This window comes from Balearica regulorum, chromosome 4 (genome assembly GCF_011004875.1).
Source record: "Balearica regulorum gibbericeps isolate bBalReg1 chromosome 4, bBalReg1.pri, whole genome shotgun sequence".
NCBI classification, from domain to species: domain Eukaryota; kingdom Metazoa; phylum Chordata; class Aves; order Gruiformes; family Gruidae; genus Balearica; species Balearica regulorum.
Window position 1 is genome coordinate 5,083,486 of NC_046187.1, and position 19,004 is coordinate 5,102,489.

General features: G+C 37.4%; 1 protein-coding gene across 2 annotated transcripts in view; it reads left to right on the plus strand.

Annotated features, from left to right (window-relative positions):
* Positions 1-16,760, plus strand: part of LOC104639378 (bifunctional heparan sulfate N-deacetylase/N-sulfotransferase 3) — a 68,955-nt gene extending 52,195 nt beyond the window's left edge. Inside the window, exons 8-15 of one of the 2 annotated variants that reach the window (XM_075751027.1) lie at positions 878-974; positions 1,823-1,946; positions 5,559-5,733; positions 6,739-6,909; positions 10,559-10,668; positions 11,269-11,371; positions 12,578-12,688; positions 15,095-16,760. In XM_075751027.1, the coding sequence (XP_075607142.1) occupies positions 878-974; positions 1,823-1,946; positions 5,559-5,733; positions 6,739-6,909; positions 10,559-10,668; positions 11,269-11,371; positions 12,578-12,688; positions 15,095-15,178 (975 nt within the window). In that variant the 3' untranslated portion in view covers positions 15,179-16,760. Of the gene's footprint in view, positions 1-877; positions 975-1,822; positions 1,947-5,558; positions 5,734-6,738; positions 6,910-10,558; positions 10,669-11,268; positions 11,372-12,577; positions 14,703-15,094 lie in introns of those variants that run through there. The other variant, XM_075751026.1, reaches the window with a different exon arrangement.
* Positions 16,761-19,004: the final 2,244 nt, after the last annotated feature.

Genomic DNA, 19,004 nt, shown 5'->3' on the forward strand with positions numbered 1-19,004 from the left:
GAATTACTTAGAAAAGAAATTTGTAAGTACCAGTGACTAATGTGTACTGAATGTGGTGTCTTTTGTCTATAATGCATATGAATCTGAATACAGTTATACTTTTTTAAGCCTAGAAGATAGTAATTCCCTTCATCTCAGTGCAGTACTGCCAAACAAGTGTTACAAACTGTTTGCAAGTAGCATTTCTGAAATGAATTTAGACTGCTTCGGTTGTAAAGCAACACAGGAAAATAACAAGATTCAATATTAGGTACTGATTTGAACTGGAGGATCAGAATATGTATCCGTAAATTATAATTAATTTATAATTTTAATTTTAAAACTGCAGCATGTATAGGGTGGTAGCTGTTCCAGTAATGTAAAAGAAAAAGTCAGTAATTAGAGAACTCATTAGCAATTTAAGTCTTCTTAATTTGAATGTAATTGATCAATTGATTTTGAATGATTCTCACATCTTGAGTATATGGGATCAAATTTGTCTTTGGCATAATTCCGTTGAACATATGACATTTCATAGGAGAAATTATGTTGTCCCAGGGTCTGTTGGGTAGCTGGAGCAACTATATGTATGTAGGAATGAGTTAGAATTAAACCCACATTTCTCACGCATACTTGTATCATAAAAAAAAAAAAAAAACCAACAACAAAACCACTGCAGAGGTACAGTTTCTGACCTGGTTACATTGCAAATACATTTCTGAATTACTGAAATAGTTCTTTAATACATAATGTGGTTTTCTGTCATAAGGGAAAATAATATTTTCTGGGAAGAATATTTGTACATTGGTGAAAAATCGGTAATTTATAGAAAGATAACTTGAGAACCTTATCAGGTGTGATTACCAGTGAAATTCTTAGTTGTTGTTCTCTGTTTTAGAATCCCTGTGATGACAAACGACACAGAGATATCTGGTCTAAAGAAAAGACCTGTGATCGATTACCAAAATTCTTGGTTGTAGGACCCCAGAAAACTGGTGAGATTTTATTGTATTTCAACAAGATAGGTTATGTATAAGTTAAAATAATTATACTCATTAATCACTTTTTTACTCAGACTGTTGTGTAGAGATCTTGATCATCTAATAACATTTTTTTATTTTCAGCTGTCACCTAAATATAGTTTAATAATGTAAGTTACAACAGGCAGTACACATACTGAAAATGCAGGGCTCAGGTGAATGTCAGAATTTTTTGGCTTTATGTCAAAATGAGTAACACATTGATAAAGAGATCGACAAGATTGACAAGATCTTGTTGAAGGGAAGGAGGAAAGGACAGATGTTTTTCAAATGCTGCAGATTCTTAACTGCAAGTTTTTGTCTGTCTGCAAGAGTCTTGTTTACAGAAACTTGTTATTTCATGGCATTTATTTCAAGTCAAGATTTTTCGAATGGACATTTTGAGTTGCAAGGTTGCAGTAGTTTATAAATTAACTTAATGGTTAATATTCTTCTCTGTAATCAGAAAATTGTGTATGTGCTTCCTTTCATCTTCACCAATCCCCAATAGCTACTGAGTGCAAGATTTTTACGTTATTTTTGACAGTCTCATAAAAAACAATAATTATTTTTAAAACACAGTTATTAAAAGTGTGAAAACCAGATTTCAGCATTGGCTGAAACTCCAGTTTCTGTGTTAACTTCACAGTTCTTTAAATGTCCTCAATTTAAAAGCAGAGAAAGCACAGATTCTTAAGTGACATAAATCAGCATCCCCTCACTGAAATGAAATGGAATAATCCTCGTTTAGTCCATCTGTAGGTATGACCCCCCCAAAAATGTGTGTGTATTTTTTTAATCTTGGACTTTTATACTATTTGCAGGTACCACAGCCTTGTATTTGTTCCTGATCATGCATCCTTCCATCATTAGTAACTCCCCCAGCCCAAAAACCTTTGAGGAGGTACAGTTCTTTAATAGAAATAACTACCACAGGGGGATTGATTGGTAAGATGGGTTATTAGTATAAATATAAAAGTTTATATATTGTGAACAATACAAAAATGACATTACTGTTGGTAATGGTAACTGTTTATATATAGAGTAAGATAAAAAAATAACCTTCGATGTCCTTCTAAAATGACAAATAAATGCAAGTGAATAACAATCTTACTACAGAATATCATAAATGCACTAACTCGTGTGAGGCTTTCTTGTAAATATCCATATATTAATATATGCAAACCAGTAACAAAATATGTATTTCTCATTACACATGCCTTTGAAGTTGGGACAGTAATAGTTGTTAGTTGGATATATGGAGGCAAAAAAATAGGTTCCTGTTGGAAATCTTATTTCTTAAGAGAAAAAAAGGTAATATCAGGGAGAGGCATTTTTTCCTTTAAATAGGATTTAGAAATAGCAGTCGGGTGAAAGAAGGACTGGGAAAACCTCTCAAAATGTTTTTCAAAGATCAGGTAATTAGGAGAACATTACTGTCTCTGTAGGGTTAATAAGTGGAGTTAAAAATGAGTATGTATCACAGCTGCCGTGTTCACTATGGCTACCAGGGAATCACTGGACATGGCTACACCCAGAAGGTCATTCTTGATTTCTTTCACTTTCAGAAAGTGCTACAAGATGAAAAGCAGTAACATGCTGTAGTGGCTGGGGAGCACCAGTAAAAGATTATTGATATTTTGTCTTGTTTCTTTTTTTCCCCTCAGTTTAAGGGAAAATAGTTTTATTGCCTTTGACTTTGTATTCATCCATAAAATTAACAGAGTGAACACTGTTGTATGGTCTTAGTGCAGATACGTCCAATCCAATTTCTTTTTAAGTCACTTTGTTTTTACAGAGTTAGAATTGTTGCAGCAGATTCCTATTGCAAAGTGTGGTGAGTCAGCTGGTTATTACCAATAGAGAGGTGCCGGCTGAACGACTGGAAATTAGAAAGCTGACTCCTTGCTGTGGAGAATTTTGAAGTGAGAGAAGATGGCATGCAAGTGAGGTATAGCGGGTCTGATGGAGACAGCCTAAGTACAGTGAGCCAGTTCTTCCACAAAATCAATGTTTTCATGTTGCTAGAAGACCACTTTGCTGCTTCTTTCTTTTCTCCTGCCATAGCCACTTCCCTAACATGCAGCTACGATTTGTCTGCTAGACATGTGCCAAACTACCTTCATCTTAACACAGTGCTGGTGCATAAAGCTCCCAGTTGTCAACCAGGTACATCCTTTTGCCGAGATCTCCCTCTACAGCACTCATGTGGCTATTTGTGCCTCTGCGCTACATGCCCCGCTCACCCCTGCCAGGTTCTCACAGTTAAGTCCTGGATACTCAGAACTACCCGTTGGTGTAGTTGCTTAACTCTTAGATTTGCATTCTGTCTGCCAGACAAATCTCTCAGACCTTCAGTCTGATAGTGTATTTTAATGCTGGCATGTAATGAGCTTACCAAATGATAATTAGATACAAGGTCTTTCCTCATTAGGCCATTAATTGGCTAGGATTCTTTCAAGGCAAGAGTATTCACAAATAACAATCAGTTCAATTTCTTTTATGGTTGTGGAGATACAGCTTTTTCCCAGAGCTGACTCTGACTTAGTCTTTGTCCGAGTGTACATTTAGACCCAGGCTGACTACAGAAGCAGGAAAGGGTTCTTTCAGCCCCAGTAACCTCAATACTGCCGTCTTGAAAGAGGTATAGAAGTATATTGTAGTCTCCCAGCAGAGATGACAGAACAGTAAGACGAGAATTGATCTTTCTGTTCTTGAAATGGAGAAGTCTAAATAGACCAGCCGTGCATTTCTTTATCTAAGCATTGTTACAGATTTCTTAGACAAGTTTATCTAAAGCCTTCTCAGCTTTGCCCTTGACAAGTTTAATACTTCTGTCATGAATGAGGTACTGAGCAAGAGTTCTGCAGTCTCTGTTCAGCAGAAATGCTGAGCCTAAACTTTGTAACCTCTTGATATCCTACCTGGTCCAATCTCTTTACCATTTTTCACTGAGACCACATCAACTTCTACTTTTATTAAATTTGCCATGTTATCTAAAGAATCAATTAACTTTTTTCCAAAATTCAGCGCCATATTTAATGTTAAATGTTTCTTTATAAGGTTGTAGTCCTCATTGTCTTCTATTTACTCAGTCTACTACCAGGACTTCAGTACAGCAGCATAATGACACCATACATGATCTAGAGCAGGTTTGCCTGTAGTGCCTATTGCCTCTTTCAAAACCAGACTGGTTTCTTTGCTATTGATGTTCTGGTAAAACATTCTGAGGTCACACGGTCAGATCGAGTCATTAGTTTCTAATAATTTTATTTGCGAGCAGAAATTGGTATAGCTTCTACTCATAAGACCTTGAATGAATCCACAACTATTATTCCTTATCTAATGTATAGAAAATTGTCATCTGAAGGCCAGCCCACTTCTCTTGCACAGTTCTGATGACAGGTATCCATTCATGTGCCAAAGCAGCACAAAACAATGACTTGACAACCTTTGCTTGTGTATACGTAAAAGTTGCTCATAAGAATTAACTTCTCAGAATCGGGTGACACAGAGTTCAGTTTCTTTAAACCACAGTAGATTCCTTCCTTTCCTCTAAGTACCTTGTGATCAGTGCCTGTGTGCTAATCATCATCTTGTGAGATCCATGTCCTGAAGAAAACTGCATGTGCATCAGTCAGTTCCATCCTACCGAGTCTTCTGGCCTTGACTGCAATGGTCACAATTTCAAAGCCAACAAGAGCGTATCATTTGTGTTAGCAGTAGCTCACTTCTATGAATAGAACAAAGTCTAAGCACTGGAAGAAATTTCAGTCCTTAGGCATGACCTTCAGAAGAGGTTGTTTTAAATGGCGTTTATTTTATCAAAACAGAGTTTGACTGAAAAAATCAAGATGACCAACATTTCCCATTTATTCTTTTCCCCAACAATAATGAAAAGTGGTCTGAGGGCCATGAATAAAGTCTGTATGTGACATAGGAGATTGCTGGAAATTAACTGCGACTTCATAATGGGTGAGGAGAGCTCACAAAGAAAACTAAAAGGAATACAACCCATGTTTCCACAAAAATGTGACTCATAGAACAATAAGTGAAAGATGCTGTCACGGCTTAGAAACCTTTTACCTGATGAAGCTGTAGGGGATTTTTTCAGTGCATCTTCCCCACATAAATGAGCTCTTTTTCTCTTTTGAATAAAAGCAATTCTGATACTGCATATCTTTTTCTTATGGTATTGCACTGTAATTAATGTCAGCAAAAGGCCAAATGTGGAAAACTCATTTTCTACCTTTGACTTTGATAGGAGTTTTTTTCTGACTGAAAACTGAGAATTCCCTAATTTTAAGAAGAAACAGGAGTATTGTAACATTCTCATCCAGTTAACAAAAAAAAGCTGCAATGTCTAGTTATATGTAGTGAGAAGAAGAAAGCTAGTACCAAGTAAAATATGATCAAAAATATAATGTAAACTTCTGTTTGCTTTTATTTGGCAATTAGGCTGTTATTTGAATTGAGTATTCTAGAATAAAATATACTTAACAGATTTGTCAACCTTTGTGTGACTTTTAAGTAATTCTGAGCATGATGGTTTTTTCCTAGGTACATGGATTTCTTCCCTACTCCCTCTAATGTCACCACCGACTTCCTCTTTGAGAAAAGTGCCAACTATTTCCATTCTGAGGAAGCTCCTAAGCGAGCTGCTTCCCTCATCCCCAAGGCCAAGATCATCACAATCCTCATCGACCCATCTGATAGGGCATATTCCTGGTACCAGGTATGCACTTTCAAGAACACAGGCAGGCACAAATCCAGGTTTCCACCTTGAACCCTCCCTGTATATCCTTTCAGCATGTATGTGTATAAAGGGTTTGGATAATACAAGCTTTTATTCATCAGTCAGTGCACCATATATGATCATCCATGGGCTGAGGTATCTGTCAGTGTAAGCCTGGAAATCTTTCACAGGTTAAAATACCAGAAACCACCTTTTCAAAAGTCTGCCTGTAATATAAGCATGTAAAAATGCTTAGTTACTCAATTAATTTATGTAATCAGCACATACAAAAATTAATTTATAGACACAGTTATCTAGTTCATGCTCAAAATAAAAGATAGATTAAGTAATTTTTGTTCTTCTGGTCTGCAGATTCCAATGGGAGTTTGGCAAGATAAAGAGATTTAAAAAAAGATAAAATTGATAAAATTTCAAAGAGAACAAAGTTCTTAGTACTTCTATGACATATTTTATATTATTTTTTGATGAGAAGTAATCACCGGCCTGAGTCTGATCCCATAGCTTACCCTGTTTTGGACAGGAGGCTTGACTACTGAGATCCCTTCTGACCTGAATTATCCAGTGATCCTCATAAATACCTGTGTTCAAATCTGCCTTTCTGATTATTTACCTTGTGTAAGCTAGAAAAAGAAAACATGAAACTACTAGAAGCAGAGCTGCTTAGTATTTGTGTTTATTATGCCCGATTCATTTGTACCAAACCTGCCACTCAGTTTGTTGAAAGTAAACATTTATACGTTCTGGTTTGTTATTGCTATTATTGGTCTAGCTTCTGATTTCTTTACAATAAAACAATATTTATTGATACAAACAGTGTTTATCCCAGCACTTTCAATGAATTAATATAGATGAAGATTTCTTAACTTTAAGTAACTTTTAATATAAATAGTCACTTACAGCAAGATCAGTAAGACCAACCAGTTTTGTCTTATTTTCCCACCTTTTGTGGTCTGTAAAGCTCCAACAATGTAACTTCTTTTGCAGCATCAGCGATCGCATGAAGATCCGGCAGCTCTAAAATTCAGCTTCTATCAGGTGATCACAGCTGGACCTCGAGCCCCATCTGAGCTTAGGGCTCTCCAAAAGAGATGCCTAGCACCTGGATGGTATGCTACCCATATTGAAAGATGGCTAACTTACTTCCCACCTTATCAGGTGAATAAGATTGTAACTTGACATCCTAATCATATATATATAATATCCTAAAAGGTTACCTTTGTAAAAGTCTTGCCTTCCGAATACTGATTCTTAGGGATATCCTAGATATACTAGAGCATGTTTTAAGACATTGATTATCATTATTCATAGCCATGTTCTAAGTAGTTGTTGACATTGCTGGGGATGTTATGTCTTAGCACCTTACAGCTGGGAGCTTCTTCTGCGAAACAAATCAGAACAGTAATCTGGAAGCTCAAGAAATGTCACTGCTGCTCCTTGAACTCTCTTCTACCCTGAACTGCGTTTAGCTTACAGCTGGTTTTAGTTTGCTCATGCTTCATCGCTCTATGTCTGGCTCTTTGTCAGTAATGTTGAGGAAAAGAGAACCAGGCATGCAATGCTTTGTGGTTTCTTTAATATCAGATGGTCCATCAGGATTCCCAAAAGAAAAAATGAAGGAAAATAAAGGGAAGCCACTCAATAATATTTCTGTCCACTCTGAGTGGTAGCAAGCATCAGCTAGCATCAAGGGAAGTCAGGTAGGATATTACCCTTCCTGCATGGGTTGAGAAGAGTTTTGGTGTCTGAACACTTGGGGTGATTTGTTTTAGTTAGCAATGTAGATAAAGCCTTTGTGTACATCAGCGTGTTTGCCATCTCAGGCATCACCAGTTTTTTAAGTGAATTCATGTTTTGGCTAACATGACTTTTCTGTAACTGTTAAAGCACTGGGTCTCTTTTGCACACTTTGTTTTTGGAAATTCATCACACATTGCTGCCCATAACAGTGCATCCTCATATCACAGCCTCTGTTGGGACTCATTCGTGCACTGGAACAGTTTTGCGTGTTGGTGTTCCTAATCGTCTACATTTGGTATCTATCAGTGATCCTGAATCCTCAATCTATTCTTTTTGTTAAGACCAGTTTCTCTGTGTGTCTTTGAGCCTCAAAGGTTGTGTGTTTATGGACCCATGGGTTTCAGTACAGGTGGCACATAAGCAACCTGAAAATTGGATCTCCCTGCAAGCTTCTGTTGGCATACAACTTGCAAATCGTTAGCCTCTTTCTGGCCCTGTGTAAGATCAAGCCTCAAAAGATGCACATCCCAAGTCCCGAACATCATGTGATATATAAGACCAGGTAAACAATACCACATGATCAGTAAATAAATCAGTAGATTTATTTCTGGAATGGATTTTTCTGACATTAGCCATGTGTCTGGCACTACTCCACCCAACATTAAAGATTACTTTAGTTGAGGGAGGTTGGCTGCAATCTGAACCTTCTGTTTTTCCAGGGCTTGCGTAGCTGAGACAAGTTGGCTGGAGTCAGCACCTTCTGTTTTCCCAGAGTGTGTCAAGGAAGCTCTGGTGTATCTAGTTGGCGTTATTCTCCACATAATCTCTTTTGGGCCAGCCTTTTTCAGACTTCATGAGATACACAATTTTGTAATACCATGATACTCATATGAAATTCCCCACGTTATATTTTCATTAGCTTTTCTCCAAAAGTAACCCATGAATATTAAACAATATGCATTTTCATACAGATTTTTGCCACATTTTACATCCCACAGTGATAGCGAAGAACAGCCCTGGTAGCCTTACGTTTTCTCTGTAAAAGTACTAGGAATTAACTTGCATTGCAAAAGCAATGATGTACAGTAGGTCATATTCAAACTAGTTACATAAGGCAGACCTAAAATCAGTTAGGTTTAAAAGTACAGCCTTACCTAAAAAAATAGAGCCTTCCTCCCCCAAAAGAGCTCTCACCCAGACTAGCTAAGGCTATCTGTAATTTTTAATGCTGTATAAATTTGGGGGTCTCTACACGTGTGACTTAATTGGAGTCTTAATGTCCACTATTAAGTCAGCAGGCATACAGTAAGTGGTAGAAGTAGCAACAGTAATAGGTAAGATTCCCCTTCTCATTAGAAAAGTGGTAACACCACACTTGTCTTACATGGTAAGAATTTGCAAATCTCAGAATACTTTGTGAATTTGGGGTTCAGATGTTTAGAATTTTGATTGACCTGATTTATTATCTCATAAGTCATACAAAAAGTCCTCTTTTGTCTGGCCACCATGACGCATATCGGAAGTTCAAAGAGCTCATGTCTGTTAATTTCCTGCCTACAACTCGTTGCTTTGATGAAGTCATACAGAACAAGAGAGGACCTAGCATGATGAACTCCCTCAGGAGCCAAAAGATATTCTGATGCACCAGCCTATAAGAAATCAAGCTGATTTTGCAGCAGCCATCATTAAATGGCCAGCTTGAAGGTGAAGAACTCAGGCTGTTTCTAAGCAGTTCTCTTCTCCAAACTGTCTTTCTTGCTCCTCTCCCATCAGTTGGTGGTGGGACTTAGACACACGCAACTCATGTATAGCAGGAGAAGTGGGCCTTAAACAATCTCTCCAGCTGTTAGCAATATAACAGTAAAATGATCAATACTCTGTAAAGTGACTTAAAATACTCTACATATCTCAAAATATTATACATATCTCTAAATCTGCGTGCTATATGAGGGTAATTCTAAAGACTGATCTTTCAAAAGAAAAGACATTTTCTCCCTTTTGATTGTGCTCTGAAACCTCATAGTCTTGCCAGCCGCTAAGTTTCATCCAATCCTGGGAGCAATTCATATGATTTTAGCCTCTGTGCTTGCATGGAAATGTAAAAACAAGTCTCAGCACTGCTTGCAGAAGGAGATTGTTGAACCATCTGCAAATCTATTTCCTCCCTTCTTTTCATCACTAAAGCATGATGGAAAAAGTAGAGGTGTTTCCATGACAGGAAATGAATGCTTGGCTAATCCATTTGGGACCTTGCTTCTCTTCCAACAGGCACAAAGACAACCAACTTGCTGCACCATCAGTTGGTCATTTGGGAATGATACCACATTTAATAAAATTCTCAGGTAGTGTCTGTTTCCCTGAAGGTTCATCTCCAGGTCAAAGGGTGGCCCTGTCTGAGGTAGCCTACTGTGAGTGTGTGTATGGTCAAGCACTTAAAAAGAAGAAAAAGAAATTGCCTACCAGTACCTGGCTTTCTTAGAGATGTGTTGCACATTCTGTATCCGTCTACATCCCTGCCTTAAGGTCCTCGTAACATCTGCCTTTATTCATGTTCTCAAAGACCTTTTTTTTCATACAATCAGGTATTGTATGGGTTTAGAAGTAAGGCATTTCGCCTATCATCTACCTACTGGTTTCTGTCTTTCTGGTCATTTCCAGTGACAAGCTTTTCAACATTATTGTAACATATGTATGTATATGTTTGTGTCTATGAGAATTACAGGTTATTTCTCTAGACATTAATACCTTTTTTTCTTGGCTGGACAAGTCTCACTCAATTTCCAGCCAGTATTTCTTATCCTTCTAGATCATTCTGGAAGGAGGAGAAATAGAACTGCTATTTCTCTGTTGTCACAAAAGCTTCCAATTTAGTATCATTTCAGATTTAATTAACATGCCATTTACCTGGCTCCCAGGTCATTAATGATGATGACAGTTAAAACTGGACCAATTATCATTCTCTGGGGCAGTGCTCTCTGTGTAACGAATAAGTTTGGCAGTGGTGGAAATTTCAGTTTGAAGCTTGAAATAATGAATTTTGAATTAAACTTCCATTTATTTGTTGTAGTTGCTAATTATTGATGGACAGCAGCTGAGGACTGACCCATCTACTGTAATGGATGAAGTACAGAAATTTCTGGGAGTCTCTCCTCATTATAATTACTCTGAAGCCCTAACGTGAGTTAATTTAATCACCATTTTTCACATGTTCCGTCATTCCTAAAATACCAGTTATTCTGTAAGTAAGCTCACTGCAAAATAAAGCCTCTCATACTTCTTTGAGCTGTCAGTAGGATGTATTCTTCAATGTCTGCAAAGAACACAATTCAGGGTTAGGTTTTCTGTGAATCATCCACTGAGCCACTCAATGTAGAGCTCGACTGTTACAGAAGTATACCTCTGACAAAGGGACAAAGTAAGTATTGCTTTGTGAGAATTACATATGAATTTTGGATGAATCAAAAGGGATTTTATTTCCATACGTGGAACATGGAATGCTGACATGCATAAACAGAAAGGAAAGAGAATCAATTTCTCTTTATTTTTGATATTAGCTGCAAGACAGATTCAACAGTATCAGTCAGGAATGTAACATCCACTGTACATTATAAATGCACGTGTACGCAAATCCTTTGGATTCTAATATTTAGATTTGGTTGCCTTTAAAATAAGACTGATAACCTTAAGTTTAGTCTTTTGAGTCTTCAGTCAAAACTTGGGAGATGCATCCTCCTTGCAGTATCTCACAGCCTTTACACTGCAAAATATTTGTTTCAGGTTCGATTCACATAAAGGTTTCTGGTGTCAGCTCCTGGAAGAAGGAAAAACAAAGTGTCTTGGAAAGAGCAAAGGAAGAAAATACCCTCCTATGGATTCTGAGGTAAACCGTTATGCTCGTTGGCATTACACAGGGATTCAGTTGCCATGTACGGGACACTGTGCAGGCAAAATTACAAGATGAGAGAGAAGACAAAATTAAGTAGACGATAATTATGTGACTACCTTTCCCTACGAATGAAACATTTAAGATAACTGTGGAGTGCATAGACTTTTTTTCAGTTCTTTATTTCACATGTGAAAAATTTAAGTAATTAAAAAAACAACTTTTAAAACTTGGCATCCCCTAGAAGAATAAACTTGCCACCCCTGATATTCCCTGAAATTCACTTGGAAACCTGTCCCCTTTACCTAAGTGACGTAAGCAGCAGATACTCCACAGTGCATGGGTTTTTTTTCTCAGTCATTATCAGATATGTTTATTTGTGTCTGGTCCCTTGTCTTTGAGACTAGTTAGACCATGACAATTAATGCAGGGTCTCGTATAACCCAGTTTCTATGAATTTTATAAATATCTTCCCCAGACAAATGCTCAAATGAGGAAATTTCTGTCAGATCAAATGCTGCAGCCTGTACTCAAGGGCAGTTGTCTCCTATTCTAGCTGTAACTTTTATGTTTATTCTGTCCTGTATTCCCATTTCATTTAGCCTGACTAAAATGCAAATAAAAACTTACAGTTTGAACAGCAGTAAGTGTTAATGTGGCAAGTAAGCTGGGATTTTTTTTCTCACAGTACTTAAATTATAACTAACTTTACATCACTGGAATCATGTTGATATAAAATCATTGGGTGAGAAGGCTTTTGGCCAGAAAAGACGCTGTTTGTTTATGGTTGTATTTTTCAACTCTAAATACTTCTGAAAATGGGGTTACTAATTGATACATGCCTACATATGAAGATATTTTAGAAGCTTTGGTTTCAATCACACTTCACTAAATTCAAAGTAACTGCATCAGCTTCAGTACGATTCTTAATTTACATGTCTGTCTGAGAGTAGAATCAGATCCTTTCCTTTGACTTCAGTGTTCATTTTGGACAACCTTTGTTTCTCTTGAAATTATCTTTCACAGTTCAGCTCCTAACTGAAGAGCTTAAACTTGCATACAGTAGATAGCATAAAACAATATAAATTGCATAAGAGAAACGAAAGTTTTGGCACAGGTAAAACAAACTTTGAAACCTAGAATTCACAGCAACTGCAGTACAGCATTTTATTAAATAAAAATATCTCCTTTTGTATCCATCAGTGCAGGGCTTTTCTGTCAAGCTACTACAGAGATCACAATGTGGAACTGTCAAAACTCCTACACAAACTGGGACAACCCCTGCCATCGTGGCTGAGACAGGAGCTACAGAAAGTAAGATAGCATTGAAAAAAGGCTTTTGAAATCTCTCTTCCACACTTCAGTCATCATACCTAAAGTCTCCAGTAGCTACCAGAAGGTCTTGTAAGATATACCTCTTCAGAAAAGAGTAAGAGATAGAAATTATTTCCATATGCTGGCATGTGGATTGTGAAAATACATGTGTTTCTTAGAGCTCTGGTGGGTGAAATCTTCTGATAAACATTTCTGGGCCTGTGGACTTGTGGACTACTGTGCACATATGTGGAGGTTATTCGCAACTGGTATAAGCTTCAGAGATACACAGCCTGTCCAATTTCGTGGTAAATATTTACATTTTTATATATCAGTTTAAAAGTATTGTGTCTCATGTAGGTTTTGTAGCCCATTGTTAGACCGCTGACAGTTTTTCTTACTATTTGATTATTGTCTTGCATAAAATAAGAGAACTTAATGTAGCACAAAATGCCAAGTGTATTTCTGCCTTTGGAATCAGCTTGCTAATACCCAAAGTATATACTAACAAGGGTGAGAAGTACAGTTATCATATATGATTTAGCTATGCAGAGCAACAAAATACATGGAGCAAAATCTGGAAGCCACAAGCAAAAACAGTGTAGAAAAACACACACACAAAAAAACCCATTACCTATGATTATAGCCTGGAACAACAAACCCTTACAATGTGGTAAGGACCTTTGTCCATAATTGCCATGTCTGATTTTGTACTGACTGAAATGGCAAAATAAAGAATATAGCCGTTATCTGAACAGAAATTTAATTGGACATGTGAAGCACAGAAGTTGCAGTATAATCCTTATGAGCAGTATTTTACTTCAACAATTGTGAACCAAACTGAAGCAGTGCAACAAACAGTCTTTCACTCCTGGCTTCTGTGAGTGGCCAGATCTGGATACTGCACTCTGGGCTTACCTTTCTGTGAATCAGGAGTGACTCCACTGAAATGAATGAAAAACTCATAATGAGCAGAAACATATCCATACTTAGATCGCCTTAATTTGCACCACTATTTTTTTCCTTAATGTATTTGCCTTCAATCTAAGCTTTGTGTATTCCAAGATTCTTCAACCTGATCAAAATTGTAGCATCTTTCAGTAACCTTCAGTTTATGTCAGCTGCAAAAATCTATCAGATTTCCAGATGAAAACACTGGTTCTCATTCGAGACATTTTAAACATGTTTGGTATTAAATATTAGGAATAAGCTTTAGGGGGAAAAAATTAAACACGGTGTGTAATCGTGGCAGAAAATTACGCTCTAATCATGGGAAAACGCAAATATCCAGCCTGACGTTTATGTGATACATTTCAGTGATGCATCTCACAATGCATCAGTTTAGATGTGAGATAAAGTCTAATTAACAGTACTTAAAAGTTGAGAAAGAAGATCAATGAAAACTTCAGCTGAGTATGGCCTTAATGCTTCTCCACTGAACTTTGGCTCTGAGTCTTTCTAAAGGCATGAAGAGGTAGTGAAAACAAGAGAGAACTGCAGTACTAAATGCAATGCTTTTTACAGTAGCTCTATAATGTTCTAATAATTTTTTTTAGGGTGAATAGTTAAAAATATGCATCAAATGGTGGAAAAACTTTGTACGTCTCAGTGCTGTTTTACAACATTTATGTAATCATATAATTTAACTTTCAAGGTAATGGAATGGAAACCAGTCTGTTATTCCCTAAATAGAAAACAGATGTTGAGATCCTTACTGTACCTCTAACTGGTAATCTTTATTATTTATTGATTTTGTCTATGTAATATCTGGTTTTGATAGGCCTGTAAAGAAAAAAATCTAGACAAATTTGATGTATATAACAATATTCTTTACGCAGCACATTTTTGCTAAGGGAATATGCATGATGAGGACCTACTAGAGTAGACATTTTTTTAAGATGAACATCTTTATTATTTATTAGAGAATTTTCATTTCACGTTAAATATTCACTGTCATATGGATTCCTCCCAAAAGCTGACTTGTCTTAAAATACTTCTTAATTGATAAAAGAAACACTCTGGATTCTGAACATCTGTAAAAGCAAATACTGTGCATGCTATGGACAGCTCATGCGTCCTGCAAGCATCTATATGGATTTGTTACAACTAAATTGAATAACTGGAGAAAATACCTGGGGTTTGCATCCTGGCACGATTGATATTACCCTTGATATAACCTGATGTAACATCACTCAATTTTTAAAAAATCTACAGGGATTGCACGAAGCTCTTGTTTTGTGCATTGCTGCCTCAGTTACTCCATGTTCTTCAGAGGAGCAGTTATAAAATAGAAGAAAATAGGTCTCACCTTCATGGTGAGAGGACCCTCTGCACACAAATTGAGTGCCTCCTGCATGCAGGAGGAATGGGCTACAGCCACATTCATAGTTCATTCTTTGTTTTCAGGAACTCTCTTTCTGTCTCCTTTCTCTGGGAAATCAAGGCCCCTGCAGAACAAGAATGAGCGGGCAGTCAAGGACAGAGTGGTGATGGGGACATGCACATCGGTCGCATTGCCCCTCCAGAAATTTTACAACAGACAAGGTGACATGTCTCAGATCTGTGGACTACTTCTGTGAAGTCCTCTCTGAGGTATGGCAAGGAGGCCCCTACAATTGTGGGTGATCTGGTAAAACAGCCCAACTTCAGTCGCCACGTAGCGCTGGGAGGATAAGCGCCTCCACATGCACAGCCTTGGGTGGACAAGGCTTGCTTTGGCAGCTAAACACAAAGCTCATCCTCCAGGAAGGAATGCCATGGTGACTCTCAAGTCCTGATGAGGAACAGCAGGGGAGAGCTCTCGTATTGTCCCAGTGTTCTTCCTAAGGGAGGGAACTGGGAACAAAATGAATGAGTTCCTAGGGAAATTTTCAGTGGATTCCTGTGGTAACTTTACCTGAGTTAATACCATGAACAAAGTAGCTCAACCTTGTGGTCTGGAACTGTGCATCTGAAAGGACATGATCTTGGATCAGCATAAGTCAAAGCTCCTGTTGAGATGCAGCTGTTAAGCACTAGCGTCTTTAGATTCACAGATTCATCTTTAGATGCAGGATTGGCTTCTTATACACTAGGTGGGCTAGTCTCAGACACAAAAGCAATAGAGAAGCAAAGGCAAACTGCTGGTGCTCTTTGCAGTTCTGAATTTCTGATGTTCACTTATTACTTGTTTATACAAAGATGGTATGAAGCCACTTTTTTTTTTCCTCCAGAACTGTTCTATTTAAATATGTTCTTACATTTAACAGGAGACTTTAAAAAACAGAATGACTTTTAGTGTGCAATCAACTTGGTGAAGAATGAAGAGTCTGAGCAAAGCATGCAGGCAACAGCTAGATGTGTTATTCCCCAAATCATAGGATGCACATGAGTACAGCTGAGTAAGCAAGTCATACAACATGAATTATCTAAGTTTAACATCTTCTGTTCACAGCTTACCTACAATCACTGTTTGATTTCCAGAAATAGACTATCAATATTAACACTCTTCAAAAATACTGATTCATTACAACGAATTTATATTTGCTAGTCAAAGTCAGATGTTTTATTGTGGTTGGTAACAAAGCCATGGTTTCTGTTCACCTGGTAGGTAACTGCACAAGCAATTTCTGTAACAAATGCTTGATTGTGTGAGCTTCACCTTTATTTTCATAAATATGATTCTGAAATTTGCTTTCTGCAGACATCCGTGCCATTAAAAATCAATGTGTGATTATAAGCAAAAACTGACCGTGGGGGGGGCGGGGTGTGTAAACACAGAGCCTGATAAGAAATCACTTAATTATTTGAGCAAACATTCCTGAAAATACTGTGATATTTTCCCAGTTCTACTTGTGCAGAAAGAATTAGTTTAAATGATTTGCAGACTATCTTGTACAGAATATCCTTTTTCATTGCTTAAAAATGTGAAACTTCCTCAGGAAGAAATTAAATAGATATTTCAATGTTTATAGATGTAATACTCTTGTCATTCACATTGAATGAAAATTGCTGGAAACATTTTTCTCAAAGTTTTTTAAAACAAAAAAAATAGATATTATTCTGATAGTGGCATGGTATCTGAAGTGCAACAATAAACTCTGATAAGAAAATGTAGTGCTGTGTGGAAGTGATTTTTATGTTCACAAAAGTTGTCCTTTTCCAGGTTTGTTAGCAGCTATTGCAGCTTGACACTGAGCTACAACACAATCCAGGAGCACAAGAAGCAGCATGAAATGTTTTCAGAAATGAAAAATATTGCATACTCTCTCTGTGAGTGAAAATTACTGCTTTACGCAGCTGCTCGTTTTACTGTGTTTGCTTCCTGCTTACTTTTTATTTCTTGTGCCAGAAATTGCTAATGTGCTATAGAAACACTTCAAGAGCTTACTATTTTTAAGATAGCAAGCAGACTTTATTCAAATTATTCGCCTCGGGGATTCAGTAGTTGTGCCAATGCATCAGTGTACGCAGACATGAGAAAATCTTTCTTAGGGGAAACCTCTAAAGATGGTTCAAATGTCCAAAAGAAAATTCACTGTTCAACAAATTCAGAACAGAAAAGTGTACTATCTAGCTGGGCAAAAGCTGCTTAATATCTTCATAGAGGTGTTGAAAATAGCAAACCTATATTAACAAAATGTTCCATTCATTACAGAGAAATGATGCAACCTATAAGTCTAAGCTTCTTTTGTAATACCCATCACTATAATCTTTAACAAAAGGGGAACAGTAAAGTAATAAAGGTACTAAGCAAAGGGAAAAGATCCTTGCTACAAATAATACCCGCCTGACCTCTGTCTCCAATTTATCTGGTTTCATTTAATGTTTCTTTTTAGTTCTTCCAATCCCAAAATTCTTAGGGCTTAAAGGCAAAAGCCACTTTTTTGTCTCTGTGGACCATATGGATGAAGAAAGTACAACAGTCAGTATCAAAGGACAAATAACAGGAAAGTAATTAACACCTGAAACCCAGGGCTAAGGAAACATGAATAGAGGAGGAATTTAAACAAATTAAGGGCGATAGATTTGAAAAGCATATAGTGAGTTTGAGTCTTCACCACTCTGTTTTCTGTCAGGTTACTTCTTTTTTAATACAATATTTTCTTTCTTCACTTCCCTTTTTCTGTTCTGATCCTTGCTTTATCTTGAGAAATTCAGATGGGAAATAAGACTCCTGTACTTTTATTTGCTTAGATGCCTAGCTGCCGAGGAGAGCCGTCAATCTAGTAGTGCAAGGTCACTATCCGATCTCTTCCAAAAGGTATGAGACAGAAGTGGCCTAGTTCAACCATGGTGTAGGGGCTTGGTTCAGAATTACTAGTTTAAATCTTATAAACTGTGTTATTCAGGAGATCAGAGACATGGGCTCTTTTGCCAGGAAAAAAAAAAATTACTATTGTCTCCTAAATGATCTCATCAAGACTGTCTGTCCTATTAAAAAGGACAGTAAACCTTTCTTCACCTAAATCCTGAACTGATTTACTCCTGTGCAAAAAAAAACCCCAAAAAACAACCAAAACACAAAAATATTTTTTTGCATAACTTTTTATACAAACACAGTACATATGTTTAGCTATAGAACTCCATCTGGAAGGAAAACGTTGTAAGCTAAAGGCAGGAGCCAGCTCTTTTATGCACGAGACAGAGCAGAAATAAACTTCCTGAACACCAACGGTGCAAAGTCAGAACAGCTGAGGTAGGGACTGTAGGGCATGGTATGGCTGTAATTGGTCTCTGCACTTTTGTACAATCCTAGCAGCAGTTTCATTATTTTATAGTACTGCCTGATAGTCATGTATTTGAAGCTGCAGCGTTACATCATCATTGTCTGAAAATGATGAAAAACACCTACCGTGACAGATATGCCTCAAATAATTTCCTATCTTTTCCACAGAAAAAAAAAAGGTAAGAAATGTGGATACTAAAATATGAGCCAAAAGGCAGCTTCCTGCACTGTACTAGTCATCACTTCCAGCCTCTTCTTCAAAATCTCCCTAACAATTCAAATACAAAGTCATCCCGCTGTAGCTGACTGAGCCAGATTTTCAGTCCCCTGGCTGTGCCAATTCGCTGGCGTCTGGCCTGCAAAAGCCCAAATCAGGGCTTCATCTTTCCAGTACGCTCATGCACAGAATGCAAACCCACCTCTGAGGTGCGGCCTTTGCCAGAGAGCAGCTTTTGCAGCCTCTTCCCGGCCATTAAAAACTGCCCTAGATGATCCTTGTAGGTCCCTTCCAACTGAAATACTCTATTCTATTCTGTTCTGTTCAAAAAGGAGAGTGTGGCTATCTGGCCAGCATTAACCTGACACATTTGCTTATATGGCCTGGAAAAG